General features: G+C 43.7%; 1 protein-coding gene across 3 annotated transcripts; it reads left to right on the top strand.

Annotated features, from left to right (window-relative positions):
• The first annotated feature begins 1,729 nt into the window (after nt 1–1,729).
• znf574 (zinc finger protein 574) lies at nt 1,730–18,295 on the top strand. Of its 3 annotated transcripts, none has more exons than XM_071541222.1 (10): nt 1,730–1,770; nt 3,584–3,750; nt 8,410–9,556; nt 9,643–9,860; nt 10,245–10,424; nt 10,819–10,913; nt 12,519–12,613; nt 13,816–13,964; nt 14,237–14,524; nt 18,120–18,295. In XM_071541222.1, exons 2-10 carry the CDS (start codon nt 3,586–3,588, stop codon nt 18,168–18,170), a joined length of 2,388 nt encoding a protein of 795 aa, XP_071397323.1. In that variant the 5' UTR covers nt 1,730–1,770; nt 3,584–3,585; the 3' UTR covers nt 18,171–18,295. The 3 variants fall into 3 exon arrangements, with proteins under 3 accessions (XP_071397323.1, XP_071397321.1, XP_071397322.1); XM_071541220.1 differs by lacking the exon at nt 18,120–18,295 and adding an exon at nt 15,836–16,912; XM_071541221.1 differs by lacking the exons at nt 1,730–1,770; nt 18,120–18,295 and adding exons at nt 3,110–3,190; nt 15,836–16,912.
• Nucleotides 18,296–26,433: the final 8,138 nt, after the last annotated feature.

Genomic DNA, 26,433 nt, shown 5'->3' with positions numbered 1-26,433 from the left:
TGCACAGTTTCTGTGGAGATTGAGTGGCCCGGGCCCCTCTGGCTGAACGCCCGGCCGGCTCTTTAATACCATTTGGAGTCAGGTTAAACGGTCTGGAGGAGCTGCTCATCTTCCCAATCAGCCAATAGGGCATACAGGGGCACTGTGTAATTCTGGGAAAGGAGTAGAGTGGGCTAGTCTATACTTCCGCTGACCTCTGTATGGTATACGCGGCAGAATCCAGACACATCAACTGACTCCGAGGAGAGTAAATTCAATAACTGTTTTATAGATATGTGTATAATCAAGTGCTGTTGAGGTCATCCTTGAGCCTGTGTACTGAGAAATCTGACCGTTATTGCTATAATTTCATGAAAAAGACTTAAAATGTCAGCCCTCAAATTCTCCCTTACATGTTAATACCTAGTGTCATCAAACAATTGAAAATATTTGGGTTTGACATTCCCAAAGGCCACAGTAAGCTGAAATAGACCATGCAGCTTAGGCTCCAGTGGCTTGTCTGATAAGCATGTAAATAAGCTCATGTAAAAAAAGATCAGATGTAATTTATCTTTTCAATACCAAACACATTTACAGTAGAGTCAGTGATGTGAAACTGGTTCTTTTTCTGCAGATCCAAAAATATATTTCAAATCAGATGATGCGTGAAGGAGGGAAATAAACTGTCAGCTGTCGATTCTGACAATTCATTCGATCTGACAATTCATTCGCACACATGTAAACCAGAAATTAATGTAGTCAGCTTCCTGATATTGGGGGAGCATAAATAATGGGACAAACTACTTGAAGTAAACTAACTTTGTAATATATGATTGATGGTCACGTTAACACCACATCCTTTATATCTTCCAAGCACATATCATAGCCTCTTGCATTACAATGCAGTATAATGTCACTTTAGCTGAAGAATTGACTGTATCAGTATTATGGTGTGAATAAATAGATGACCATGTCCAGGACCTGAGCTATACCAGTACAGAAGTATACTGGGCAAAATCTATACCCTTCTATGATCATACATTATGTTTTACAGGATCACTTTGTTTCGTCCTGACCAATTTTCCTATGAAAACCAATAGGAGTGGTTTGAAGGAGCGACTGCAGAGGGTCTAGTTTTTGACTTGCACACTATAGGCCTATACACAGCAATAACTGACTAGTTTGATGGGAGTGATGTTTGGCAGGTTAACTGGTTTATAGCCTGTATGTCAACCATAAAGGCATCTGTTCTGCACTGAAGTTTGTCTGGATAGGTTTAAAACAAGGTTTTCAGCCATCAAGTTAAAAAAAAAAATGCTTGCCATCCAATTGCTGTAATGGTCAGTATTTGACAGGAATACTTACTTTTTTGGGATGTTTTTTGACCATTTGGAATGGAATTTGAACAATTTTGAATAGTTGAAAATTGCTCAAAAATTAGGCTGACCAAACTGACTGATTTTATTGGCTAAACCTGGAGCAACATGTATCACATACTGTAACTAAGCATAAAACCAACATACCCCACCTCCATACACATACACACACTGCTCCCTGAATAGGCTTAAAAATACAGATTTTGAAAAGCATGATAAGATAGTCCCAACATCTTTGACAGACTGCCCTGACCCTGTAATGTAAGCGCGCGTTTGGAATACAAACTCGCTTTTATGTGTAGTCGAATACTATTGGTGTGTGAAATGGCTGACAGCCTATCAGATCAAGCCTTCCTAACATGCAGGAAAAAAAATACAGTTGTCCTATTTCCTCGATTGGTAACGTCTGTGTCCGGTGAGTTATGTTGAAATAATTGTACTTAATTTACGTGAGTGCCACTTTTTACATGACATATTCCATACTGGTATTTTTGTATGGAGGTTTTCAACGGGGGGAGACAACTAATGTTAACTTTTAGTCTGTCGCCGCCATTATACCACCGAAGAAGCGTATCCCGCCCTCCTTCTTCGGTCGGTTCTTCTTCTTCTTCTTCTCCTTCTCCTTGCTACCAGAAAGTAAACACCATTGGTCCAAGTAGCAGACGGGGTTTAGTTGCTAGCAAATATGGTTGCACCGCTCGCTATATATGAATGGTGTTGAGTTATTACATTAGCTTCTTAGCTAGCTAGCTACCACGCCAGGGAAGCGTTAGCCATATTGCCAGTAAGATGGCCATCGTTGCTTGTTAGCAGCAGCAACCTACCGGACAGAAAGACCATCAACCGGTTAGCTAGCTGCTAACTGTTAGCTTTAGCTAACTACGAAACCGTTGTTTGCGTTACCTCTGCTTGAACCCGCAGCAAAACTGTCAAGTGAGCTAACGCTAACGCTTGATACCAGCTAATAACGCTATGAACTAGGGCATTGTCTCGCCCTCTATCCCTTGCGTAGTCAACATCAGACAGACATTGCCCCTGCTATAATCAAAACCCACTCACAAGCGGTGCCAAATGTTAGGTGTTACACATTAATTACGTTTACAGAAAATGCCAGGTGCCCATTTGCATCACCTATGAACCCATAATCAGAACGGAAAGCACTTTAACTTAAAGTGTTTCAACGTTTGTAGAGAAAAGGAGGTTGATACCAGAGGCAGACCTTATCACTGGTCATGAGTCTGGTGTATACTAGTCTAGCACTGACCTGATGGTCTGTGTCTGACCATCTGTGCTATGACAGCATGGCCTTTACCTATAAGAAAGACACACAGACCTACACTTCATTAGACCGCTGTGCTAACAGAGGGCACAATTACTGTCATACTGGGCTGTTTCTTTCCCTTGCATTTACAAGTAGCCAATTTACCAATTAAAATTTGCAAATTATTTACTGTGTGTCACATTGATGATTTCTTGCAAAAGGGTAGGTGGGTAGATTACTGACCCCCCCCCCCCCCCAGTTTCTCCCAGTTTCTCTCTATTTCATTTCTTCCCTTTTTGAGCAGAGCTTTGCTAGTGCGCTGTGAGGTCTGGTCTGTAGCCAGCGAGTGAGCCAAGCTGCAGAGATTGTGTTCTGATTATAGTTACACGCAGTAGCAGCAGAAGCAAGACTGCTCTTCCAGTGGGTCCAATTACAGCACATATCTCATTGATGCTGGAGCTTAACTTCAGCTTGGCCCATGAAATGGCAGAGAGGCAGACTTGGCAAGGTCTCTACCTGAGCAGACACCTGCATGGTCAAAATAACAATTAGGCTAGCCCAGGCTCGGCCCATGGTGAGTCATCTTGGCAACCCCAAAGTTACCCGCACTTGTGCCCGACTTGTCCTCTCTTGATAATGCATGCAGGCGCTTCTTTTCATCAGGAGAGGGCAATGTTCACAACCTAACTTTAAATTTAATGCACTATTGTGTAAGCATTTGTATGAGCCTCACATTGTAATATTACTTGCATATTCCAAGGATTCAGAGTTTTGAAAACAGTTAAAAGACTTAGGCGTCAGTGATATAGTAGAGCCAAAGTGAGGAGTTAGGGGTGTGGTTACACCACCACTCACATAGACTAGTTGTTAGGTATGTTCCATATACCCGTGTATGCCATCATCTAAATCACTGTTTTGCATTGCTGCTTTTCTTATGAAATGTTTTTGATTTCTTATCCCCTGGCAGCCATGGAGAGTTCTTCGTCAGTGTACATGTGTTTCCCCTGCTACCAGGAGTTCGACACTCTGGAAGAGGTGCTTAAGCACCAGCTGACGTGCACTGCTGAGGTTGCAGATGGTCCGCCGGTCACATCTGGAACCACTCCTGTCAGTGTCCCGCTGCTACAGACTCGGGTAACTACTGGCATCGTCTACAGTTTCACATTTTATCATCTGATCACAGTAGGGTATTTGACTGAAAGGTCTAGATGCATAAAAATCAGATCTTTGCTATTGGATCTTAAAAAACAGATATGGAAGTGCTCAGGTTTGTATTCAGAAATCTATGTAGTCTGGGTACAGTCCAGCCACAGCAGAACCATAACAACCATTTTCAGGCCAAATGTGGGCGCACAGCAATATGATCTCATAAAATCTGATCTTCAGAATCAGATCCAGAAAATGACATTGAAATGATTAGTCATAATCTGCACACACTCTGCTACTCATCAAAGTAGTAGTGCCCTTGATCTGAAGCTAGGCCACACTTAACATTCAGTAGTTGGTAATGACACACTGGATGCTTCTAAGTCATAGCTGACTACTAACATTATATTTAGGTTTATACACTTACAACATTGTATTTTTACCAGAGCACATTCAGTATGTTTATTTCTGTGTTATCATTGCTACCCAACATTATTCATCATTACAAGCCCTTGCAAGATCACATTTTGTACCAGAATTGTAAAACATACATGTGTTCTGCGATATTTGTTTAGGATAGTGCTTTCTTCTCAAAGGTCTAATGTACAGTAGATGTGGAAATCTTAGTAATAGCCATAATTTGTTGTGCTGAATTCTCTCTCTTTTGTTTGCACTGGTCTAATTAGGGCATTATCAGTGGAACACATGCAGACATTGACAAATCTATGAAAGACCAATATCTTCCACCCAGTCAGTGCAGCAATTTAACTGTCAGACTCTAATCTTAACCCTGAAAAATTGGTAATGGCTGCGTGGTAATGCCAATATAATTATTATACAGTTTTTGTAAGTACTCAAGTGCTACCTGGAACTGCTTTCTGTTTAGTGTAATGGACAAGTAACACATTAGCATGTTGTTTATCAGACTAATGAACCGCTGGTGTACAAAATAGTTATAATGGGTAAAAAAATGCGGCAGTGCTGAAATTGAATTGATTATGTGTAACTGTTGAATTTGCAAATCAGGCTATACATTTCAGAATGTGTGAGCGTGCATGTTTCATATTTTAAATGAGCTTTGGTCTGGCATTTTGATATATATTTGATATATTTGATACATATCAGTGTTAAGAACATCTGATTTTCTCAAAATGACCTCCACTCCTGAGGGGTTGGGATGTACAGGACTATTATATTGCAGCATATACCTTATGTCTAATGGAGAGGCAATTTTTGGTCATATCGGAATGGATAGGCTATAAACCTGTAATCCCAACCAGATTGTAGGCTAGAGTAGGATTTGCAGATAGAAAAGTAGCATTCAACCTTCCAATTCCATCATGGTTACAAAATACAGGCCCATACTCAAAATGTTTTATTTAAGATTATTTTTGGGGGCATTTTGAATTTATTGGATAGCTCACAGTAGAGAGAGACAGGGAAGATTTGGAGAGAGAGGGGGATGACATGCGACAGACGTCCCAGGCCGGATTTAGACCCTCGATGCCGCAATTACATGGTATGCGCCTTAGCCAACTGAATCACCAGGACGCTCCCTGTACTCCAGTTTTAATGAACAATTCATCATTATGAGAATGAAAGAATGTTCCAATCCTTTTTTGTCTTTCTGTGACAGGGCTACCCTTTTCTTTCTGTTTGGGTGAGGTCTACAATTTATGCCATTTCTCAGTGTGTTCTCTCTATGTAAGAAATACATGCAACAGTATGTAAATTCTTTTGCATTTCCATTGTTTGGCTCATTGTAAATTTCAGAGCCCTGTGGGTTTTTACATAATGCATTATATTCAATATATTGTTATATATTAAGGCATACTTTTTTGGTTTGAAATGTATTCCTTTGGGATACATTTAATCAGAATGTTGAGCCCCATTAATTCAGAACTCTACAAAGACCACTATCTGAATTTCAGAGTCTGAAAGTTGTATAATGAGTTGAGGTATTTGTTTGACATACTGAGCTGAGTCTTGGCGGGACTGGTACTTCCCTTGCCCTTCCCATGACAGCTTCAGAAAGCCCCCAGGGTTAAAAGCACTCATTGGCCCGCTGAGTGACGTCTAACAGTGGGGCATGGCTGTGTGAGCCTGCACCGAGACTTCCAATTCTTACTGTCTTCAACACAAGTCCATAAAGCATGGTGACACTGATGACAGACAGATTGCATCCAGAGTCGCCAGCGGGAAGAGGAGCATGAGAGATGCATCAGTCAGTGCCACCCCTTCTCCTGATGGATCACTCATTGGCCTTCTCATAGATGAATCAGCTGGAGAAACACTCTATAAACCTGAGAGCCTTATGGTGTCCTGGCCCACGCTTTGCCATCAGCTGGTTTATTACAAGCATCCCCACTTCATTAGCCAGATTATCATAATTTCTGTGTACATTATGTGACATTGCTATAAAACAGGGCCTCAAATGGATGTAGAGAGCTGTTATAACAAATTTGCCATTTCTCGGATCAGTGTTTGGATTCAGAGAACTGCAATTACAGGAAATAAGCTGCTAGGAAATTAGAGGCGATGCTTTATAGCATTAAATGAGAAGTATAGAAATTAATAACCAGGTAGCGCTAAAGTGTATCGTATACTTAATTATTCTCTCTTTTACCATGAAGAGAAGATCAAATGTTATTGAAGGAGAATGATGCAGAAATGTTACACTCCCCTCAATTTACTTAATACATAGGTCCAGAAATCCCAACCCTTCCCTTTAATTATATGTTTGTGTCCACATGCAGTTTCTTGGTGCACCTCTTTTAGCCTAATCAGTGATTAGGTTCATGAGAAGTGCACCCTGCTCTGACAGAACAGATCCACCCCCTCTTCTGATTCTCTTTTTGGAACGTAGTGACTCATCCACTGTATCTGCAAAACTCCCTTATCAAAACGCTAAAAATATACACGTTTAGGCCCTCCAATCATGATTTAGGAATTAAGTAATGGATTTTACTATGCTAGATACATTCACCGTCGGCAACATTAGTGATCCAGCGCTATGATTTTATTTCAGTCAGGAAAGGCTTGCTATGGATTTCTAAGGCAAGGCGTGTCATTTTTCAGTTTTTGATGGTTCATTTAATTTGTTAGAACTGCTTTAGTGCCCTTTTTTGTAGGCTCATCCAATTCTCAGCAGGTTCAGGGGGCGTAGCCCTGTCAGCATGCTTAGCATCACCTCACTAGACAAATTAGCTAATCGAGTTACCTACAACAGCATTAGTGTCACTTACCTCAGAGTTTCAGGCTTCTTGATCCATAAATGTGATGGCACTGCTCCTTTCTTTTTCTTTCTTTTTTTAAGATTATTTTTTGCCCATTTTTGCCTTTATTCGATAGTTGACAGTAGAGAGAGACAAGAAGATTTGGGAAAGAGAGGGGATGACATGCAACAAGGTCAGGTCAGATTAAAACCCTGGATGTTGGGTTTACATGGTCTGTGCCTTAGCCAACTGAGCCTCCAGTATACCCCCCCACTGTGCCTTTCGTCAACATTAAATTACTACCATACTCAAGTGTTTACTGATGCCAGTTGCTGAAGCCCTCCTGAATATGGGCAGCGCAGAGAAAGCTTATAGGACGGAGTGAGAGCCTTATCGTCTCTCTAAGTGTGCCATCCATTGCATATGTTTTCTTTAGGGAGCAAATATCCAGTGCTGGAACTTCGACACCTATTGACAACACATAACCGAGTAAATTTGGCTAGTTCTGCAAGTAGCTAGGTGGCTATTGTTTGACAGACTATGGGGAACCTTGACATTAACTATACATACTGTTGACCAATCAGAGCATTCATTAAAATGTTGGATTATTTAACAAAATGTTCTCTTGGAAATATATTGTACAACAGTTCAGTCGACAGCCAGAGGGATAGCTGCTCAAAGGGAATCAAATCTCCACAACGCTGACAGTTTTAATATTTTAGGTAACTTTACATTAACATGTTAAACAATACCTTGTGATTCTCACTGCACTGTACCTGCAGTTTTCCATTCAGTCAATCAGCAGTTGCACCAAACCTGGTAAGTTAAGATGTTTTTAGTCAGCTTTACGTTTACAGCAAACAGATCCGATTCAACCACATGTGGTCTTCAGTAATCGCATACCAGAATACTAAAACAAAAGCCTCGCAATTATTATGTGAGACACGTTGAATTGCCCTGAATGAGGGAGTTTTCAGAAGCCAGACGTCTTTAACCTCGACCTTGATGTTCCCTTCAATTTTTATCATCTAAATGGAAGGAGGGAGTGGATGTGAAACCCCACAGAGTGACCCATTGAACCCTGATGTGCCCATGATATTTATCGGCCGGGCTCAGGCCTTATCTGCTCTGTCTGGAGCTCTGGCTCAGAGGAACCTTGGCTCCAAACACACGCTGCTCTCATTGACCTCACTGCCCCACCAACACTGAATTCTCATCCCTCATCTGCCAAAAAAAAAAACAGCCACTCCAGCTTGAATTGACTTGAACCAATTACATAGCGGGTATTTGATTAAGAGCGAACTGCTACTCAGTATTACAAGGGGCAGATTCCTTTGTATGCAGAAACGAATGGGAACGACAAGCGGATCATTGAAAGTAGTCTCTGTGTGCGCTTCTGTTTTTCCACCCTTTTTTTTTCTTGTTTTTGCAGCAACAGGTAATAGGCCAGCTTGTATCTACATCCGGGGCCATTGTGGCCCCACAGATCCAGGTCCAAGCAGGCGGGTCCTCTACCTCACCTAATAGTGCACCCAAGCATGCCGCAGCCGGTACCGCGGTCTCCTTGTCATCAGACCAGCCCAGAATCCTCTACCAGTGTGGGGACTGCGATGAACTGTTCAAGACCCTGGACCTTTGGCAACAACACCGTAAAGAAGGGTCATGTCGACAGCTTGTCTCTGGAACTGAGTCAAAACTTGATCCAGGACCCGATCCAGAACCAGATCCAGGGGAGACTAGACTGTCAGAGAATACACCAGTAGAGGCTCAGGATCAAACCACAATACCCAAGGCAGGGAAGGAGAAGCAGTCCCAGTCTCCTGTTTCCGAGTCATGTGCCCCTTCGACCTCTAATCCAGAGGATTCTTCTCCCTCCAAGAAGAGAGGGGCCAACAAAAAGCCTAAGCCAGAACCTGTGCTCCTGTGTGTGGACTGTGGTTCAAGCTTCGGCCTGGTGTCTGAGCTAGTGGCCCATCGCAAGAGCCAGCATGGCTTGGAGGAAGCCCTGCATCGCTGTTTTGTATGTGGGGAGAGCTTTCTCAACACCACCCTCTTTCTCTACCACCGCAAGCAGCACCGGCAGAAGGGTGAGGAAAAAGAAGTGGAAATGGTTTTAGAAGAGATGCCGGAAGATGTTTGTACTCAGAGTAATGGCACTGACGAGCAGGAGCAGGACGCCACTCCCCCCGCCACCGCTTCCACCTCCAGCTTCACACAGCCTGAGTCGTTCATGTGCACCCAGTGTGGGGAGAGCTTCAACAATGAGGTAGGACTGGCCACACATCGTAAAGAGAAGCATGGCCTGCACGAGGCCCTCCACCATTGCTCCCAGTGTGGCCAGGACTTCATGAACACCACCCAGTACCTGTACCATCGCCGGCTGCACCGCCCCAAACCAGGGACAGAGGTGGAGGATGGAGCTGAGACTGGTGTCGAAATAGCCACCACTACCCCTCAGGATATCCCACAGACCTCGAAGCGTCGACTCTCCCCTCCTGCCTCCTCCAGTGAATCAGGTTTGCCTCAACCCAAGAGAGGTAGGCCCTCCATGAGGGCCCGCCACATAAATGTGGTCAAAAGTAAGTGGAACTAATATCCATTGAAAAAACTGAAGGAATTTGTCATAGGCCTGAGATGTTGATGTACTGATTTTTTGTTTTGACAGAGAACGACAAGGAGGCAGCCATCAAGGAGGAGTTGGAGAGCAGCCCTGTAACAGACTCAGACACCACCAACCTCCCTCCACCTGCTAAGCTGTTGCAGGACTGGGCCCGCACCCCGCTACCCCATGTTTGCCCCTACTGTGGCAAAACCTTCACACGCCGCGTCTTCCTCCGCACCCATGTGTACAGCCACACTGGAGAAAAGCTCTTCACATGCAAGGTGTCCATTGAAATTTGATCAGAATGTCTTTTGTCTACTGTCTGAGGGATAATTTGCTTTGATGTGGATTCCATGTATGTCATGCAAGTGACATGGAAGGCATGATATGATGCTTTGAAGTGGTTTAGGTGTTGTAGCATACATTTATGGGACTTGACAAAGCTCCGGTCTCATTATATTTGACAGATCCTCAGTTTTTTTTACAGTGTGTATCACAAGGTTGTGCTCTGCACAATGGAAATGTTGGAGAATTATAGTGAGAGCAATTTCAGTCAAATATAACCTTATTTATTCCCTTATAACAGGTAATTAAAATGGGTACTATGGTGCATTGTGTAAATACAATAAACAGTAGCACTAATCCTGATTATTGTTGTTGTGAAGGTGTGCACAAAGGCCTTTACTAACTCCCAGAGCCTGCTGCGCCACAGCTTGAGCCACACGGGCACCAAGCCCTTCAACTGTGATGTGTGTGGCAAGAACTTCTCCCAGGCGGCCACCCTGAAGAGACACAAACGCACTCACACATCAACACTGCCTCGACGCAAGCGTGGACGCAAACCGGTACAGTTTCTAGAAACTTCTATTAGCTAAAAGATGTTCTTTCATATGTTCTTGATGTTCTAGATAAGGGTTCCAATCCAAAACACTATCTATCCATTTTGGAAAAAAATGCAACATGAAATTCATCAGTATTCATCAATATTTCAAAACTACAGATGATTCTATTGAAAATTTTGAGCAGTTTTTAAGAAAAGCTTAAGAAGATCCATACCTTTTTATTTGATCCCATGATTTGTTTTACTATGATGTCAGCAATCATTTTATCAAGTAGGCTTTTTTCAAATGGTGGATACCATATTTTGGAATGAAATCTTGAATTTAAAATTTTCTTACTAAGAAGTGCATTTTTGGGTATAACTTGCAGTGAAATGGTGTGTCATGTCCCTCTCTGCAGGTGTGTACTTTGGACAATGAGGGAGCCGCCCATCTCTTCCCCTGTCCTCATTGCCCCTCTCGGTTCAACACTGAGGATCAGCTCAACCATCACAAGTAATAACACTCTGGTAACATTAGGCATTGAGCCTACTCTATTTGTAGAAATGTAGGAGGGAGTTATGGCTACAACCCAAGGAACATCAATGACATACATTACATTCAACACTGTACCTTACTCTCACCTACTTCCATATAGACCAGACACTTTTTATGTCCAATAATTCCAACCTTGTTTACAGGTGTAAATACATTAGAATTACCGCTGCAAGCAGAATCCAGGACAGGATTTAGATAAACCTCCCCCCCTTAGCCAGGAGCAGCAGTAGCTGAGCCGTGTCCGACCACTGAGCAAGGCCTCTAAGCTGTGTAGTAAACACACTGCCTGAGATGTCTGAGTGCCCTTGAGCCCCAGCCACAGATGATTGACAGACGCAGGGCCAGTAAATTAAGATGATAATGATAACAATCCAGGACGGGGGACGAGAAAAGTGTAAGAGCTTGGTCCTATTCTACCTGGCTGAGGAGGGGGGAGAGGTGTGTGTGTGTGTGTGTGTGTGTGTGTGTGTGTGTGTGTGTGTGTGTAGGGGGTATGATTAGCTTGTCAGTGACCTCCGAACCAACGGGAGGGCGTGCTTGGAGAGCCAATGGACCATTCCCCTTGAACCATTTCTCTGTTACTAGTTGAGGAAAAGCAGCCCTATATATATATGCAGTGTACTCTACGTACACCATCTCCCCCAATCATTAGAGAACATTTGGCTGGGAGAGAGGTGACCCCGACTGAAATTTTAATTCTCCCAGCTGCCTCAGGGTCAGCTGTCCCTGAAATATTGATTTCTTATTGTCTACTTAACATGGAAGAGAAACAGCCTGGCCTCCTATATAGGCCTTCAGAGGTCCTTGCACATAACCTCTAGCATCCTACATTAGGAGACTTGTGCGGTTAAGTACTTTACGAATCCATTACCTGTAACAGTGAACTATACATAATACATAGACTGGAATGCATTTTTTAGTGGAGCATTATGTTTCTTTAACTTAAACATAGTCTGTGTCTGTATTGATTATTGGAAGCTCTCCAAAGAAGCAGCAGTGTCTTTACATGGTGCGACGTACAGTACTGATGCAGCATTAGTTGAATACACCCTAGCGCCTCTCCCCTCTCCTCCCCTAAGGCTATATCCAGTGTAACGTTATGCAATGGATAAATATAGTCTTTCATGTCCTAACTCTCTGACTCCCCCAGTTTACTGCCGTTCTTTTATCTCCAGCCGCTATACACTCTGCTAATACCCCTTATTTAACCTGAAGCACAGCTAATCACGTAGGTAATCCTCATACAAGTCACATGTAGAGTGGCAGCTTAAAGCTAAAACATGGTTATTTCCCTCTTTATGACAGTGTAAGTGTCCTTGAAGTGGGGCGTGAAAAGTCACAGAGCTACAATAGCACAAATTGTGGTATGATTACTACCTGTATGTGAAAGGCAGGATTAACGCACTTTTTGAGTACGTTTTTCCGTCTTGACATCCCAGCGTTATTTCTCTGCCGGTGAAAACAAAAGGAAAACTGAGCTGTCACTGTGTCAATAGCACAAGGAATGCTATATTGTTTATCCTCTTCCTTCAATGGGTGTGCGTGCTTGTGTATGTTCTATAGACTGCTCCACACCAGCCACCCGTTCCCATGCACACAGTGTGGAGAGGCCTTCAAACGCAGGAAGGAGCTGGACCTGCACTCCCTCTCTCACCAAGGTCAGAGTTCAGGGCTCAGCGTAGCATTGACCTTTCACCCCCAAATTTGTATTATTAGCTGCAGAAATTATATGTACCAGTCGTCTGGGCTGGAGTGTTTGTGTTTTTTCCTCTGTGTCACTCAGTCTTTGTCTGTTTTACTCCAATGTTTATGTCCCATACTTTGCATTCTCTCCCTACCTTTTCCCCCCCTTGTCTTGATTCTGTCTTTGATCTATGTTTCTATCTATCCGTGAGAATGTGTAAATGCATTCAGGAGGATTAAAGATGAGACCAGATGTGATATACGTGTCACGCATCCAGATCCAACTCCCCGTGTCTAGCTGTAATGGAAAGCTATTAGATATGATGTTCCCATCAGTTCAGCTTGCAGTGAATTACTATTGATTGATGCAAAGTCGGCAATAAATGCCCCCTTCAGCTTCCCCTGGTGGCCTACCTTGTTTATTTACAAACATACATCTCCATGTTATATGTGCATTGTCCCTCAGATGCATTAGGTCAATGAATTTCCATTGATTTGTGTCCCATGTGGAATAGAGGAGGAAGGCGAAGGTAAATGAATTGGGTCAACATGTCGACGCTTGATCTTAATCAGGTGGGGCGTTGTCACGGCACCCTCATTAGCTCGGCCTGAAGAGGCGGCTTGCGTCAGAGGTCAGAGGTACGTGGCTCCTCTGAGAGAGATGATTGGAGAAATTGATCCATTGATCAGTCCAGGGCCATAGGCTGAGACCGTCCTTATTAAGGGTTTAAATGGAGGGTCCCAGTGGAGAGCAGAGTGGATAACCCCACTGGGAAAGACAGCACAGATGGTTAGCAGATAGCAAGATGTTGGCCTGATGACCTATGGACTTACTGATGAACCATCAGTACAAAACTTTTCCCAGCCAGGTTTTAAGCTACCCAGTGTGAATATGTGTATGATATGCAACTCATGACCATAGTCATGTTCTTCCTTTGTTTGCTGACAAAAGATTTTGCTTCATCTTAATGTTTGGGCAACATAGCCCATCACCAGCCAGTCATGTACAAGCATTGCTATATGTACCACCTATCACTGCAACACCATTGGCACTACAGCTAGCAATCAATGAGCTCAAATCAGCCATCGAATAGTAGCATGGTGATGTATTTGCTTGTAGTGTGAGAGCAGTGACTTGGCACTCGCTCATCTTAACCCTGATGCTGTTTCATTCCAGACAAGGAGCCAGCAACATGTCCCAACTGCACAGCCCAGTTTGTCAACCAGTCGGTGTTGGACATCCACATGCAGCGTTGCCCTAGCAATGAGGAGGAGAGGAATGTTGGTCGAGGACGGGGCCAGGGGCGAGGACGCTGCACTGGACAGGTAAGGAGGATAGAAAATGATAGAAGTTTGTTCTTTTTTCTTGTAGGTTTTGCCTCTCAAATCCATGTTCATGCCAATTCTGAAGTGGCATGATCTGTTTTTTCAGACCATGAGTTGTATTTTACCTTTAACCTTTAACCTTTTTCCTTTAATTTCCACCCTCTTTCTCTTTGCTTTCCCATCCCCTCTTCCTCTCCTTCCCCTGGCCTTTCCCCCTTGTGTCTCTTCCTTCTTCCTTCACTTTCTCCCTCCTCCCTGTATTCCTCCCTCAGATTGAGTGCGACCTGTGCGGCCACCGCTGCATGACCCAGGAGGGCCTGGACCTCCATCGTTTATCCCACACAGGCCAAACGCCTCTCAAGTGCCCAGTGACGCCCTGCCGTCGCCGGTTTGCTTCCAACGCTGCCCTGGAGGAGCATGTGCTGGCCCACTTCCAGGGAACGCACGGCAAGGCCAAAAACCGACCCCGCTTCCGCTGCCAGATCTGCCACAAGGACTTTGCCTACACTTCCACCTTCAAGGTCCACATGAGGACACACACTGATGAGAGGCCCTTTGAGGTGAGGAGGGGTGGTGTGTGTGTGTGTGTATGTACAAAGAGGGGAAGGGAGGAAATGGAAGAGAATGGGAGTAGGTGGCCATGTTTGCTGGTCAAACTGCATGGTGTATCATACATAAATCGGCAGCACTCTTTCAGCCTTCTGAAGTCACCTTCCTTTTTATACATGGCTTTCAAGCCCCAAAGTGCCTGTATTTCAAATCGAAATCCAGCGCTGCCTGACTCCCCATGGTCACACCCATTCGTAGCTGTGGCCGTCTCTCTGGTTCCGGACCATGGCCATTTGTGCAGTGTGTGTCCTGCGGGTGTTTCCCCCTCCCTGTGTACCTGTGATTAATGACAGGGGCTGAGTTAGGGCCTGTCAGCTCCCCTCTGTGGCTGTTACTATTCTGGGACTCTCTCCCTCTCTCTCTCTGCTGCTCTGGTGACTGGGCAGGACCTCAACCATAGACCTACCCAAGCCCCTCACAGCACACAAGGCTGTAGAAATTGATTGAATGTATGTGTCTTTGCTTTGAGCGTTATCTATTGAACGTGCTGAGGATTGAGGTTCACGGGGCCTTGAATCTCAAACATACAGGTAGTCATGGGGATGAATTTTAATTCAAACCAAATATACTGTGTGCGATCCTGAATGAAGACCTATATTTACTGAGTACATAAAGAACCAACGCAACAGGCATCAGAATATGAGCACATATATTACGGCACACATTATACTGACATTGAAACTGTTGTGCTGCCAACAGGGTTTACAATTCCAGTGTGAGTGTCCCTAGTGGGAATCAAAGCAAAGCACAACCAAGCCATTTTGTCACTATGCTCTACCCACTGAGCCACAGTGCCTCAGGTTTCCACTGGTAGTTCATTGTCTCTAGTCAGGTGGGAGCTAGCAAAGAGCTAATGTTTGGCTGGCAGGCCAGGTACTACTGTGGAATTGTAAATGTGAATACTCTATTGAGAAATCGTCTAGCTCTCAGCTCACCGGTAACACCTGTTTCTGCTACATGTCCCCTGTGTAGTGATCATACTCTCTCTTTCCCACTTTTGTCTTTTTTATTGCTTTGTATCTGTCTCTCCCTTGTTTTTCCTGCTCCTCCTCTGCCCCAGCCAGAAGTGCTGCATCTGCAGAAAAATACAAAGAGAGGTCTCAGAAAATATTTTTTGCAGTTGAGGAAAGGCATTGTTGTGAACATAATTCCATATTTTCATACCTCCTTCCCCTTTTCTCTTCACAACTTCTCTTCTTTTGTGTATTTTCCTCCCCTATTTCCCCTTGTCCACTTCCCATTCTCCTCCGCCCATCCACCAGTGCACCACATGTGGCAAGCGCTTCCGCCAGCTGCCCCACCTGCAGGACCACGAGCGCATCCACAGCGGCCTGCGGCCTTTCTGCTGCTGGGTTTGCGGCAAGAGTTTCAGCGTGGCTGCCCGTCTCACCGAACACGCCCGTACCCATAGTGGCGAGAAACCGTACCCCTGCCCCCACTGCCCCTCTGCCTTCCGCTCACGCTCCAACCTGGATAAACACATCCGGCTGCACGGCGACCTGCCTCTAGACGCCAACGAGCTGGCTGCGCAGGCGGCCGAGGCTGCCCACGTCCAGAAGGTGCTGGAGGGGGCCAAAGTGCTGACTTCTCTGGCCGCCACGGGAGAGGGAGACCCCGGCACTGTGCAGACCATCTACGTGTTGCAGGGGGCCGAAGGCGGGGCCGAGACGGTCATGATCCCGTCGGATCAGCTCGCCGCCATGGACGGCTCCTCACAGGTCGTCATCCTGCCCTCCTCTGTCCTGGGAACTCAGGCCATCACTGTTCCCACCATCACCATGGATGGCAGTGAAATTAACATGGTGGAGGGCCAGTCACCTGCCATTGAGTTCATTGTGGAGGAGACTGTATAAAGACAGAGAGAGGCCGTTGAGGAAGGAATAGAACAATAGAGAAAAAGTGTGAAAGATTAGTAAAGAATAAAGACTGTTCATGGAGTAAAGAAGATGATGATTGGAGGATATTAAGCCATCACTGGCAATTATTCCCTTATGTGTATATATTTGATGCATTGATTTCTGAGCCACTCTGAAGGGAACTTGTGTTCTGTGGGGTTATGAATTTTTCAGAGATGTTGTCCAAGACTTTGCCTGAGCTGTAAGGAGAGGTTTGGATAGCCAGTGTTGAAATGGTTTAAGCTATATAGTTAATAATTCAAACTAAGAAGAAATGCTCAGGAAAACAGGATGAACCCTCAAAACGTGTCTTTCAAACTGATTGAAAAACAGATTGTAAAATTGTCCCTCAATTGTATACAGACAACATCTATTTACAGCCCCTTTTTATTAGGGGAGGACTGGTTGTGGCCCATAAAGTCTGTTCTGCTTTCTTTATAATAAAACGCTTCAGCTTTCACATTTGTGAGCGTCCATCATTTTATAAGGAGGATGACACGAGGGCATTGCCCCTCTCTTCCATCAGATAGGATGGGCTTTATAGGCTCTGCCGTAAATTGCCCCTGCTACCTTTTTGACATAAACAATGTGGGGCCTTCTGGAGGGAAATATACAGACCCAGGATAAGCCAATGTAGAGCTTACCCCCCCCCCCCCCCCCCCCCTGTCTCTCTCTGTCTCTCTCTGTCTGGCTCTGGCTCTCTCTCTCTCTCTCTCCCCCACAAATGGCGGGCGAAGGCAGAGTGAATTAGAATTGTGTGTGTATAGATTAACAGTAATGTTTCAATAAGTTGTAGGACATTACGTTATTGATTGGTTTCGGGTTGTAATTACATACAATAATAATAGGGACGTGACAAGATTTATGATGATTTAGCGGAAGTGGAGCATTATGCAGTGGCAAGTAGTGTTATGAAATGATCCTGCTATTGCTGTATAGTTATCAAAAATAATGATCCCATTTGTGTCTGAATAGGAAGACGCGTAATGTGATATAAGTTTTGCCAGCACTGCAGTAGCCCATTATAGGTTTCTAAAGCGCAGTTTATGGCTGTCTCCCACCCAGTGATTGCTGACAGGGGGGTTTGAAACCACACACACGCAGAGGCACTCAGTCTTAGTTTGTTTTCATGTCATGGAGGGAGAAATGCTGATGATTGTGCGGGGAACTGAAATAGGGAAATTGCAGCATTTCAGCTGAGTGAGAAGCATATAAAGACATAGAGGGCTCCTGAGGAGCAAAGGGAAGCCAATGCCAAAAATTCAGCTGCTCTTCATTGCATTTCTGAGAGAGAGAGTCAACAGGCAACCAGTCGATAAATGGATGTTTTTTTTCCTTCCTAGCAAATCTTGAGAGCTGATATTCTGGTAGAGTGCCATTTATCATATCTGCTGCCTAACATTGAAACTAAAGACACACACACAACACACACGCAGACTGGTAATGAAATTTTGGATGCTGAAGGTGAAATCATGAGACCAATATGCTCCGGGGAAGCGGTCTGACTGCAGTATAATGATGTTGTTGCTGTACAGAAGACAGTATATTGTCTGACTGTGTTCTGATTGTTTTGTAGCCTACAGCCAGTCCATTCCTCAGCTCACACTCAGCTTTGTCTTGGATTTATCATTCATCTTTGTGTTTTTTACAGGCTATAGCCATTGGACTGCTGTGGTCGTTCCATATGGAGAGTATGAATTAAAGGCACAATCTGGAATCATACAGCATCGCCTATAGCATCTCTTTGATTCCACTACTGACTTTATTTGTGTTTATTTCATAGGAAGAGTGAGACAGTTGATACAAAGACAGTATGCAACAGCTCAACCCAAGTTCTAAATGCATTTGAAATGCTAAATGTTTTGTTCACTTTGGTATTGTTTGTAAATGTTAGAGCAAAATAGACCTGTTTTTTGACACTTGCATCAGTGTGATTTCTTTTTCAGGTCTGGATGCACAAAATCATCTTTTGCACACATCGGCTCTTCAAAGATTTGAATGTGATTGGAATTCTACATAGGCTACAGTTTTACTTGTCGCTTTTACCATGATGCAAAACCAGTCCGACCTGTCTGTTTTGCTCACATTGATATTGGATTGTGGAAAACCAGATATGGAAGCAGCTGGGTTGGCATTGGCATTGTAGTTCAGCATGGTCTGAACACAAATCCAGCCATAATACGCACTTAAGAAATGTAAACTGTGAGATGGAAGTGGGAAAAAAATAGCTACAGACAGACTGAAATATATAGTCACATGTGATGCACAACAGCCATTTTCAGTCAGTGTTGACATGCAGCAATGTGGTCTCATAAAATCTTTAGTATCAACTCAAAAATCACATTGACACATACAACTACAGGAGATGCACAATGGACAGTAAAAACAAGTGTGGATGCAGAGTGATGTGATCTGAAAAAACCCGGTCTTGATGCTCAGCTTTCAAAAATCAAATTGAAATGGCAAATGGCAAAAAAACAGCCCTACTCTTACAGTACTGTGTGTGTATGTATACCTATTGTAAAATGGCACGATGTGTTAGTCTTTATACCAGTGACCTTAGGAGCTGTTCCTTTTCAAAACCCCTTTTGACAACACTGACAGAAATAGCTTTCTTTTCAGAGGAATTCATTCTTGGCCCTCTAACTGAAAACACATCCTTGAATAAACTGATTTGGACGGCATGGGACTGAATTCCCTTTCTATTTTGCACCTCACTGATTAAAATATGTATATTATATGTAAACCACTATACAGTATATGATTCATAAACCAGCATGCACGTAGCCGATAGGAATATAAACTACATGCCTGCATGTGCAGGGATTTTGTAATGTTTCTAAATTATTCATGACAGTTTACACACTGTAGAAGCAAGCAGCAGAAAGGGGGATTCCTGTATCTTTGAAGCAAGCCAAATGAAATGGACAATTATCCACATACTTGGGACCTAAATTAGCATCAGATTTAGGAACGTCCTTTGCTTATCATGGAAAAATGAGACATAAGCACATGCAGTAGCTGCTCTCACCCTGGGCATCCCTTTCTCACCTCTTTTTATGTCATAAACACTAAAAATACCCGAGTGACCCTCAAGAGAGAACGTGCATATTCAGCTCTCACAGCAGTAAACTCGCTGACATCACAGTGTCCCATGCAGGTGGAGGACACCAGCAGCTTAATTTTGGCTTACACCTCTAGGTAAGTACAGTAGTAGGGCAGCTATTGAACCAAATGAACTGAATGTATACAATTTTTCACAGTTATATGAGGCCATTGCAGATTGCTATAATCCCTACTTGTGGCTTTTTTTTTTTTTTGGCAGTCTTCCCATGGCAACTTCCCCTCAGCATAACTGAATCTACTTTTTGATACAACAAGCCCAATTATAACTTGAAAATTTGTAACAGAGTGTGTAACAGAGTGAGTAGAAAAGAACTGGAGTGCCTAAGTGCATTCACTAAGTACAAGACCCTATGAAGTGAAAAATTGCTTTCTTGAGTTGTTAAGCAATGTAGCAATATAGTATGTAGCAACAGTAGGAATATTATAGTGATATAGGAGATAATAAAATACCGTAACTATAAAGTCACTTTAAACTTGCCACCGAGTACCACCGACACACTTAGTCCCTAGAGGAATATTATAGGAATATTATAGTGATTTTTCGTTGGACGTTTCGTTTTTATTGACATCTCAGCAAGCTGAAGGAGCTGGTCTGGGAGTTTGTTTCCAAGGAACATGTAGACAAAATTCTGTTAGCTTAAAAAACCCCCCAACAACTTAAGTTCAGAAGTGTGCTGAAAAAACTATCCACAAAACATAAAGACACATTTCCTTTATAGTGTTATTCTCTTATGTCTAAAATGATATAATAACATAAGTGACATAATGTCTACATAATTGCTATATTTGCATTCTCATGATTTCATTGCTAATTTATTTGACAAATAAATTAATCCCCAAACATTCCATGCAATGTACAGTATATCCCATTGAACAACATGTAGCAGAGGCATTTTATCCCATTGTAACAGCCCTATGAAAAAAAAAAAGAACCATACTAATTCTACCATGAAATTTGAAAGGATACTATACAAATACCACAGCAAAACGTAAAACTGTCATGCAGCTATCAAAAATGATACTGTAGAAAATCATATAGGAATGCTATAGGAGTTTTAAAAAAGATCACTATATACTCACTACTGCACACTATGTCCCTGCAAGAATATAGGAGTATCATAGTGATTTTTGTTGGGGAAAGAGCCAACTGTTATTAAGTCAGAGTTATTCATCGGTGACCTCTGCTTGGTGTGTGCAAAATTTGTTACTCTTGTCACAACAATGCACCCTTGTTTACCTCAGCTGCTCTACTATACACGTATCCCTTGCTCTTTTACACACACAGTCCAGGTGATTTTGGTTCATGTACTTTCAGTTGATTAAGATTATGTAATCACATTGGCAACATGTAACAGTCCTATGTGCTGCATAATAAAGACAATGGTTTTGGCTTCCTGAATCTAACTCATTGTATGCATTATCTATTGTTGATACCATGATAAATTAAGTTTATTCTATTCCAACAAACTATGCGATTTGCCACACTCTTTAGTGTGTATACAAGTGAATTTACAGTAAATTATGAATATATTCAAGAGAAGATGGCTCACTGTCTTCACTGAAAAACAATTCTCTTCTCTTATGATAATCTATCTTAAAGAATAAAGCCAGAGTTAGGGGGCGTGCAAAAACATAATGTAGTCCTTTGTATTTGACTAAGTGAGTGCAGTTATGCAAACTTACTCAGTAGGCTACAGCTGACTTCCCAACTCTATTATCATATCATAGTTATTAATGTATGATTGACCTATTTAAGTAATGGTATACATTTATCATTCTGTATGCCTTGTGATTATCTATTTATTGCTCTCACTCTCTTCCTATCCACCCTCTGTCCTTCCCTTATTTTCTTTTTCTCCTTTCTTTTTTCATCATCACTCCCCCACTCTCTCACTCTCTCTCTCTCTCTCTCTCTCTCTCTCTCTTTTCCCCCTGCGACATAGCCTATGTCTCTCTCTTTGCTGAGGTGGCTGTACCTGCTGTGACTTTGACAAAGTAGTCTCCACACGTGTAGTGGTGTAATTCTGTGTGTGTGTGTGTGTGTGTGTGTGTGTGTGGGCGCATGGGTGCAGAAGAGTGTGTGCTTGCATTGGTTACACATCCTCCATGTTTGGCTTGCAAGTGTGTGCGACTGTTGCATTTGTTTCATGTGTATGTGAACTCCCGGTCTGAACGCATGCTGTGTGCATGTGTGTGTGTGTGTGTGTGTGTGTGTGTGTGTATGCGTGTGTGTGTGTGTGTGTGTGTGTGCATACTGCAGCATACTAGCTTTTACCTCTACTGCTCATGTCATACTATACTCCTCTGTTTCGTCCTCCATTGCCCCCTCCCTCTTTTTTCATCCTTCCCTCTTGTTCACCTTGTTTCTCCCTGCGTACACCTCTTCCCCCCCCTGTACCTCCCCTCCAGCAACCCCCCCCCATACACCCCCCCTCTTCACCTCCTTGTCTCCTCCCTCTTTGTCCCCTCCCTCCTCTCTCTCATTGATAGTGGAGCATATGTGACTAGAATACTGAAGAGCTAATCATTATTCCACGAGCAAAGCGCAGCGCTTGGGCGGAATGTCAATTCTCTCCCTTCCTCCCTCTCTCTCTCTCTCTCTCTCTCTCTCCCTGCCCCTCTCTCTCTCTCTCTCTCTCACTCTCTTTTCCCCTCACACTCTCTCTCTCTACCCCTCTTTCCGCATGCTTTCCAAACAATAGTTAACATGGGAACCATATTTGTGTACTACACACAGAAAAGGAAGGAAACACACACACATACACACTCAGAATGTGAACTGCGAACACCGGGCACTCGACACCTGCACCAGAGTGTGTGTGCAGTGTATGTGTATGTCTGGGTAAGTTTTTTATGTTTGTGCCTCAGCCCCCCCACCCCGCCCCCTAATGATCCGCGGATGGTATTTGAAGTTTGCATGTGTGTGATGCATCGTTGTTACGTAAAAAGCGCTCCACATCAATTTGTCAGGAGCAAAGTGGTGTGGGATGAAGATAAGAGAGAGACAGCTGTTGAATGCATATTTAGAGAGAGACAGAATGAAAGCGGGAGAGTGACAGCAGACTTACAGTGGACATAATGAGGCTGAAATCACAACTAACATCAAGTTGAATTGCTTTGTGTGCTGTGGAGTGTACTGGATTATCAAAGTATATTTAAAAAATCTAATAAATATTCTAACAGATAAAAAGCAGATAAAAAGACCAACTTATCAGTACAATAACAAAAAACAATTACACTGACAAAACAAAATATTCCAAGCAGATATTACCATTACAATGTCATTATATTGAGATATAATGTTATGCAGATAATCACACTCACAGGCTTGATGCAGTGTTGCCCTGTTGTGCTGAAAACCACATGAGGGGTAAATTAAACCAGAGGTAAATTAGACCACACACACAAACACACACACACACACACACACACACTGGGACTGCAGGCGTATGTCAGTGTGTGTGATGGAATGGGAGAGACAGAGCACGGAGACTCGTCCTGACTTCCTGGAGTCTGCAGCTGTGGGTCACAGCCAGGGGTAACGCTGTGTACTCTGCCCCTCCGTGGCCTTCCCAACTCTCCCACACACACACACACACACAAACACACACACACACACCCCACGAGCACAGACGCGCACACACTTAACAAACAATTCTAAATTCGTAAGTTGGACGGATGTAGATACACTCATACACAAACACGCATGCATGCACACACACATACAAAAAAAAAAATGCCATAGCCACAGGGAATTGCTAGCGTGACAAGGGTTCAGTCTAATAGGCTCAAACATGAGTGAGTAATAGGTGTTCCAGCACTGTCCGCCCACTAGACAGAAACATCTTGAGATGCACATTATTTTATGAGATGCAAAGTGAATAGGTGAAAACATGGAGCATTGGGTGGGGGGCTGGCTTCAGACAAAAGCAGAGGAGACAGCTCAGCATTGTCACATGCTATATTTGCTTCTCTATGTGATTAGGGGACAGCTTAGTGGACATACCAGAGTTGATGTATCCAAAGGCTCATATCAGAGGATATTAGTCAATATGGGAGACACAAATAGGCCAAAACTTTACATTATGTTGTTGTGTATTCATATGAAGTGGACTAAATACAATTTTGGTTGGGTTGTAGCAGTGTGGATTAATTAGTAATAGACAGATTTTCTTGTCATTTTATGAATCTACATTTCAGGTCCTATCTTGTAACCTAACAACTCTTTTTAAGCATAATTCACAAATCTTCTGTGACTTTATCGCAATACGGTTTTGCCACTAGTAATTAAAGAGCCACCTCATGCACAGAGTGACAAAATCAATGATCCAGCACAATGCGGTGAGTTTAATAGCTTTGGAAGACATGAAATGCTAAGGGAGCATTAAGGCTGCAAGGTTAAGAAAAGATCTATACTGAAAAGGCTACTTGGACAGGCCAGTGCATTAGAGAGGAACAGAGGCATCATAAGGCCAACATCCCAGTCTCGTTAGAGGAGATGAGACAGCATCGCGTGATAGAAGTGGGATATGGGAGTCAGGCTGTGACATCACGTAGTGTGAGCTGCTTCTCTGGAGACTGCTGTCCACTTGCAGTGAGCTCACGCTGTTGCGGAGTTGTGCCTTATATGAGTGAACATTATAAATAGTGAGGAGGATGTCAGGACAGTTCAAGGAAGTCCCCCATGAAGTGTCAGGGTGCTCTGCTGAGAGGAGAAATGTTCTTCAGAAAAATGTGTGTGTGTGTGTGTGTGTGTGTGCGGGCATAGACGTTTGTTTGATCTATTTGTGTGTGTGCACTGATTGGGTATTTGACTTTGCGTGTTTGCCTCTGCTACCTGTGTGTGTGTGTGTGTGTGTGTGTAAGTATGTGTGGTGTATATCAGTGCATATCAGTGACAATATGTCAATATGTGCCTTAGTATGTGAATCTGATTTTGTGTTTACATCTGCCTCTGCTGTGTGTGGGTTGATATGTATTGATATGTATCTGTGTGTGTGTGTGTGTGTGTGTGTGTGTGTATGTGTGTGTGTGTGTCATAGCGATATGAGGACAGTCATGTGGTGGTGTGATAGTGTTTGTCACCCTGAGCATGTAGCCATGTCAAACTCTGTCAGAGTAGTTTACCCCAGCTGGGAATGTAACACATCCCTATGATTACTCTCTCTGTTTGTTTCCATGAGTGTATTTATGTGTGTGTCTGTGAGTGTGTGTGTGTGTGGGGGGGTCTCTGTCTGGTGGTGTGTGTTTTCTTCATGGGCAGTTTTTTTTTTTTTTTTTGCCTTTCCCCTTATTTCAAATGCTTATCTCAGAGACTGACAGAGAGAAGAGAGGGTGGGGGCAGATGAGTTGATATTCATCTTTGAGAAAAATACCTAGGAGCGCGAGAGAGAGGGAGAGTGAGAAAGAAAGAGAGAGAGAGAGAGAGGGAGGAGAGAACAGAGAGGGAGGGGGCAGAGAGAGAGATAGAGAGATAGAAAGAAAGAGAAAAGGAGTGGGTGTTGGGAAGGAGGAGGGAGGGGGAGAGAGAAGGAGGGTGCAGGGAGAGAGGGAGCCAGGGAGGGAGAGCTGATTAGATTGGAGAGAGCCAAGGAGGTACGGGTATACTATTGAGCAAGGAGAGGGAGAGAGAGAGAGAGAGAGAGAGAGAGACAGAGAGATAGAGGGAGAGAGAGAGAGGCAGAGGGGAGGGTGAGTAAGTGAATGCAGTTTGCAGTCGCGTGTCACGGAATCACAGCGAAGTCCACAGGCAGCGGATGGATTGGACATGAATCAACAAATGGATACAGAAAAACTGGATGTACAGTGCATATGAGGAGAAAAAAAGAGAGGGGGGGTAGAGTCTGCCTTCATATCCTTTTATCTCTGCATCAGATACTGCTGTGAGGAACCCAGAGGGAGGGAAAGGAAAATACCGGACAACTCATTTCTCTCTAACACCCTTGGAAGCCGAGGAGCTGTGAGCCAGAATACAGAGTCGACACTGGGACTTGCTCGTTAGCTCGCTGGGATCGGGTATACGCTCAGTAAGTATTTGTGTAGGCTACAAAATGCTAATGTATGAGTGTGTGTATGTGAATTGACGCCTCTGGCTTGTGCAGCGCCTCTGATGCTTTTTTCATGAAGAGAAAGAGAAAAGGGAGAAAATAAGAGAGGAAGAGGGTAATGCAATCGCAATGTCTATTCTGTTGTCATATGGTGTGTACATCATTGAACAGCTTATTTTTTTTTAAACAACTACCCCAGACTTGACTCTGTGTGCTTGTGTGTGTGTGCGTATATATGTGTGGCTTTTCCTCCACAGTGCCAGTGTGTGTGTGTATGCGAGTGTGTGTGTGTGTGAGCTGATAATAGCAGCCCCATTGGTATTCAGCGGAGGGAGCTCCAGGATCTCGCTGCGCCTTTACCCAGGATGGGATCACAGAGCGGGGATTGTGCTCGCCTGTGGAGAGCCCGCTGAAATGGGTGAGTGTCTGTCCCTCTCTTTCCCTTTTTCTTTTTCCCATTCTCTTTCTCCTCATCTTGTTTCTTATTTATCCCTGGCTGCCTTTGACTCTCCTCTTCCTCAGTCTGCTGCTATCGTTCGTCCACGGCACATGCATCCCTGATGAGTGCTCCCTTCATTTCCTTGTGTCTCTGGGTCTGCCCCCCTCCCCCCCCCATCCAACTCTACAGCCCCCCACCAGCCCTCCACCCCTCCTTCCGTCCTCTTTTCATCCAGCATCCATCTCTCCATGTCTCCTCCCCCACGGAGACATAAACAGGGCTGTCCGGTTTGATGGATTTGGAAGAAATCTGAATAGCTCACTTTAATTTGTTGCTCCTCTCTCCTCCTCTAT

This window comes from Centroberyx affinis, unplaced genomic scaffold, assembly GCF_046629955.1.
Source record: "Centroberyx affinis isolate AG114_WGS23_722 - 3 ecotype Tasmania unplaced genomic scaffold, CSIRO-AGI_Caff_v1 ptg003837l_1, whole genome shotgun sequence".
Classification (NCBI taxonomy): Eukaryota; Metazoa; Chordata; class Actinopteri; order Beryciformes; family Berycidae; genus Centroberyx; species Centroberyx affinis.
The sequence above is the reverse complement of the archived record's forward strand: the minus strand, read 5'-3'. Positions and strand labels throughout refer to the sequence as shown.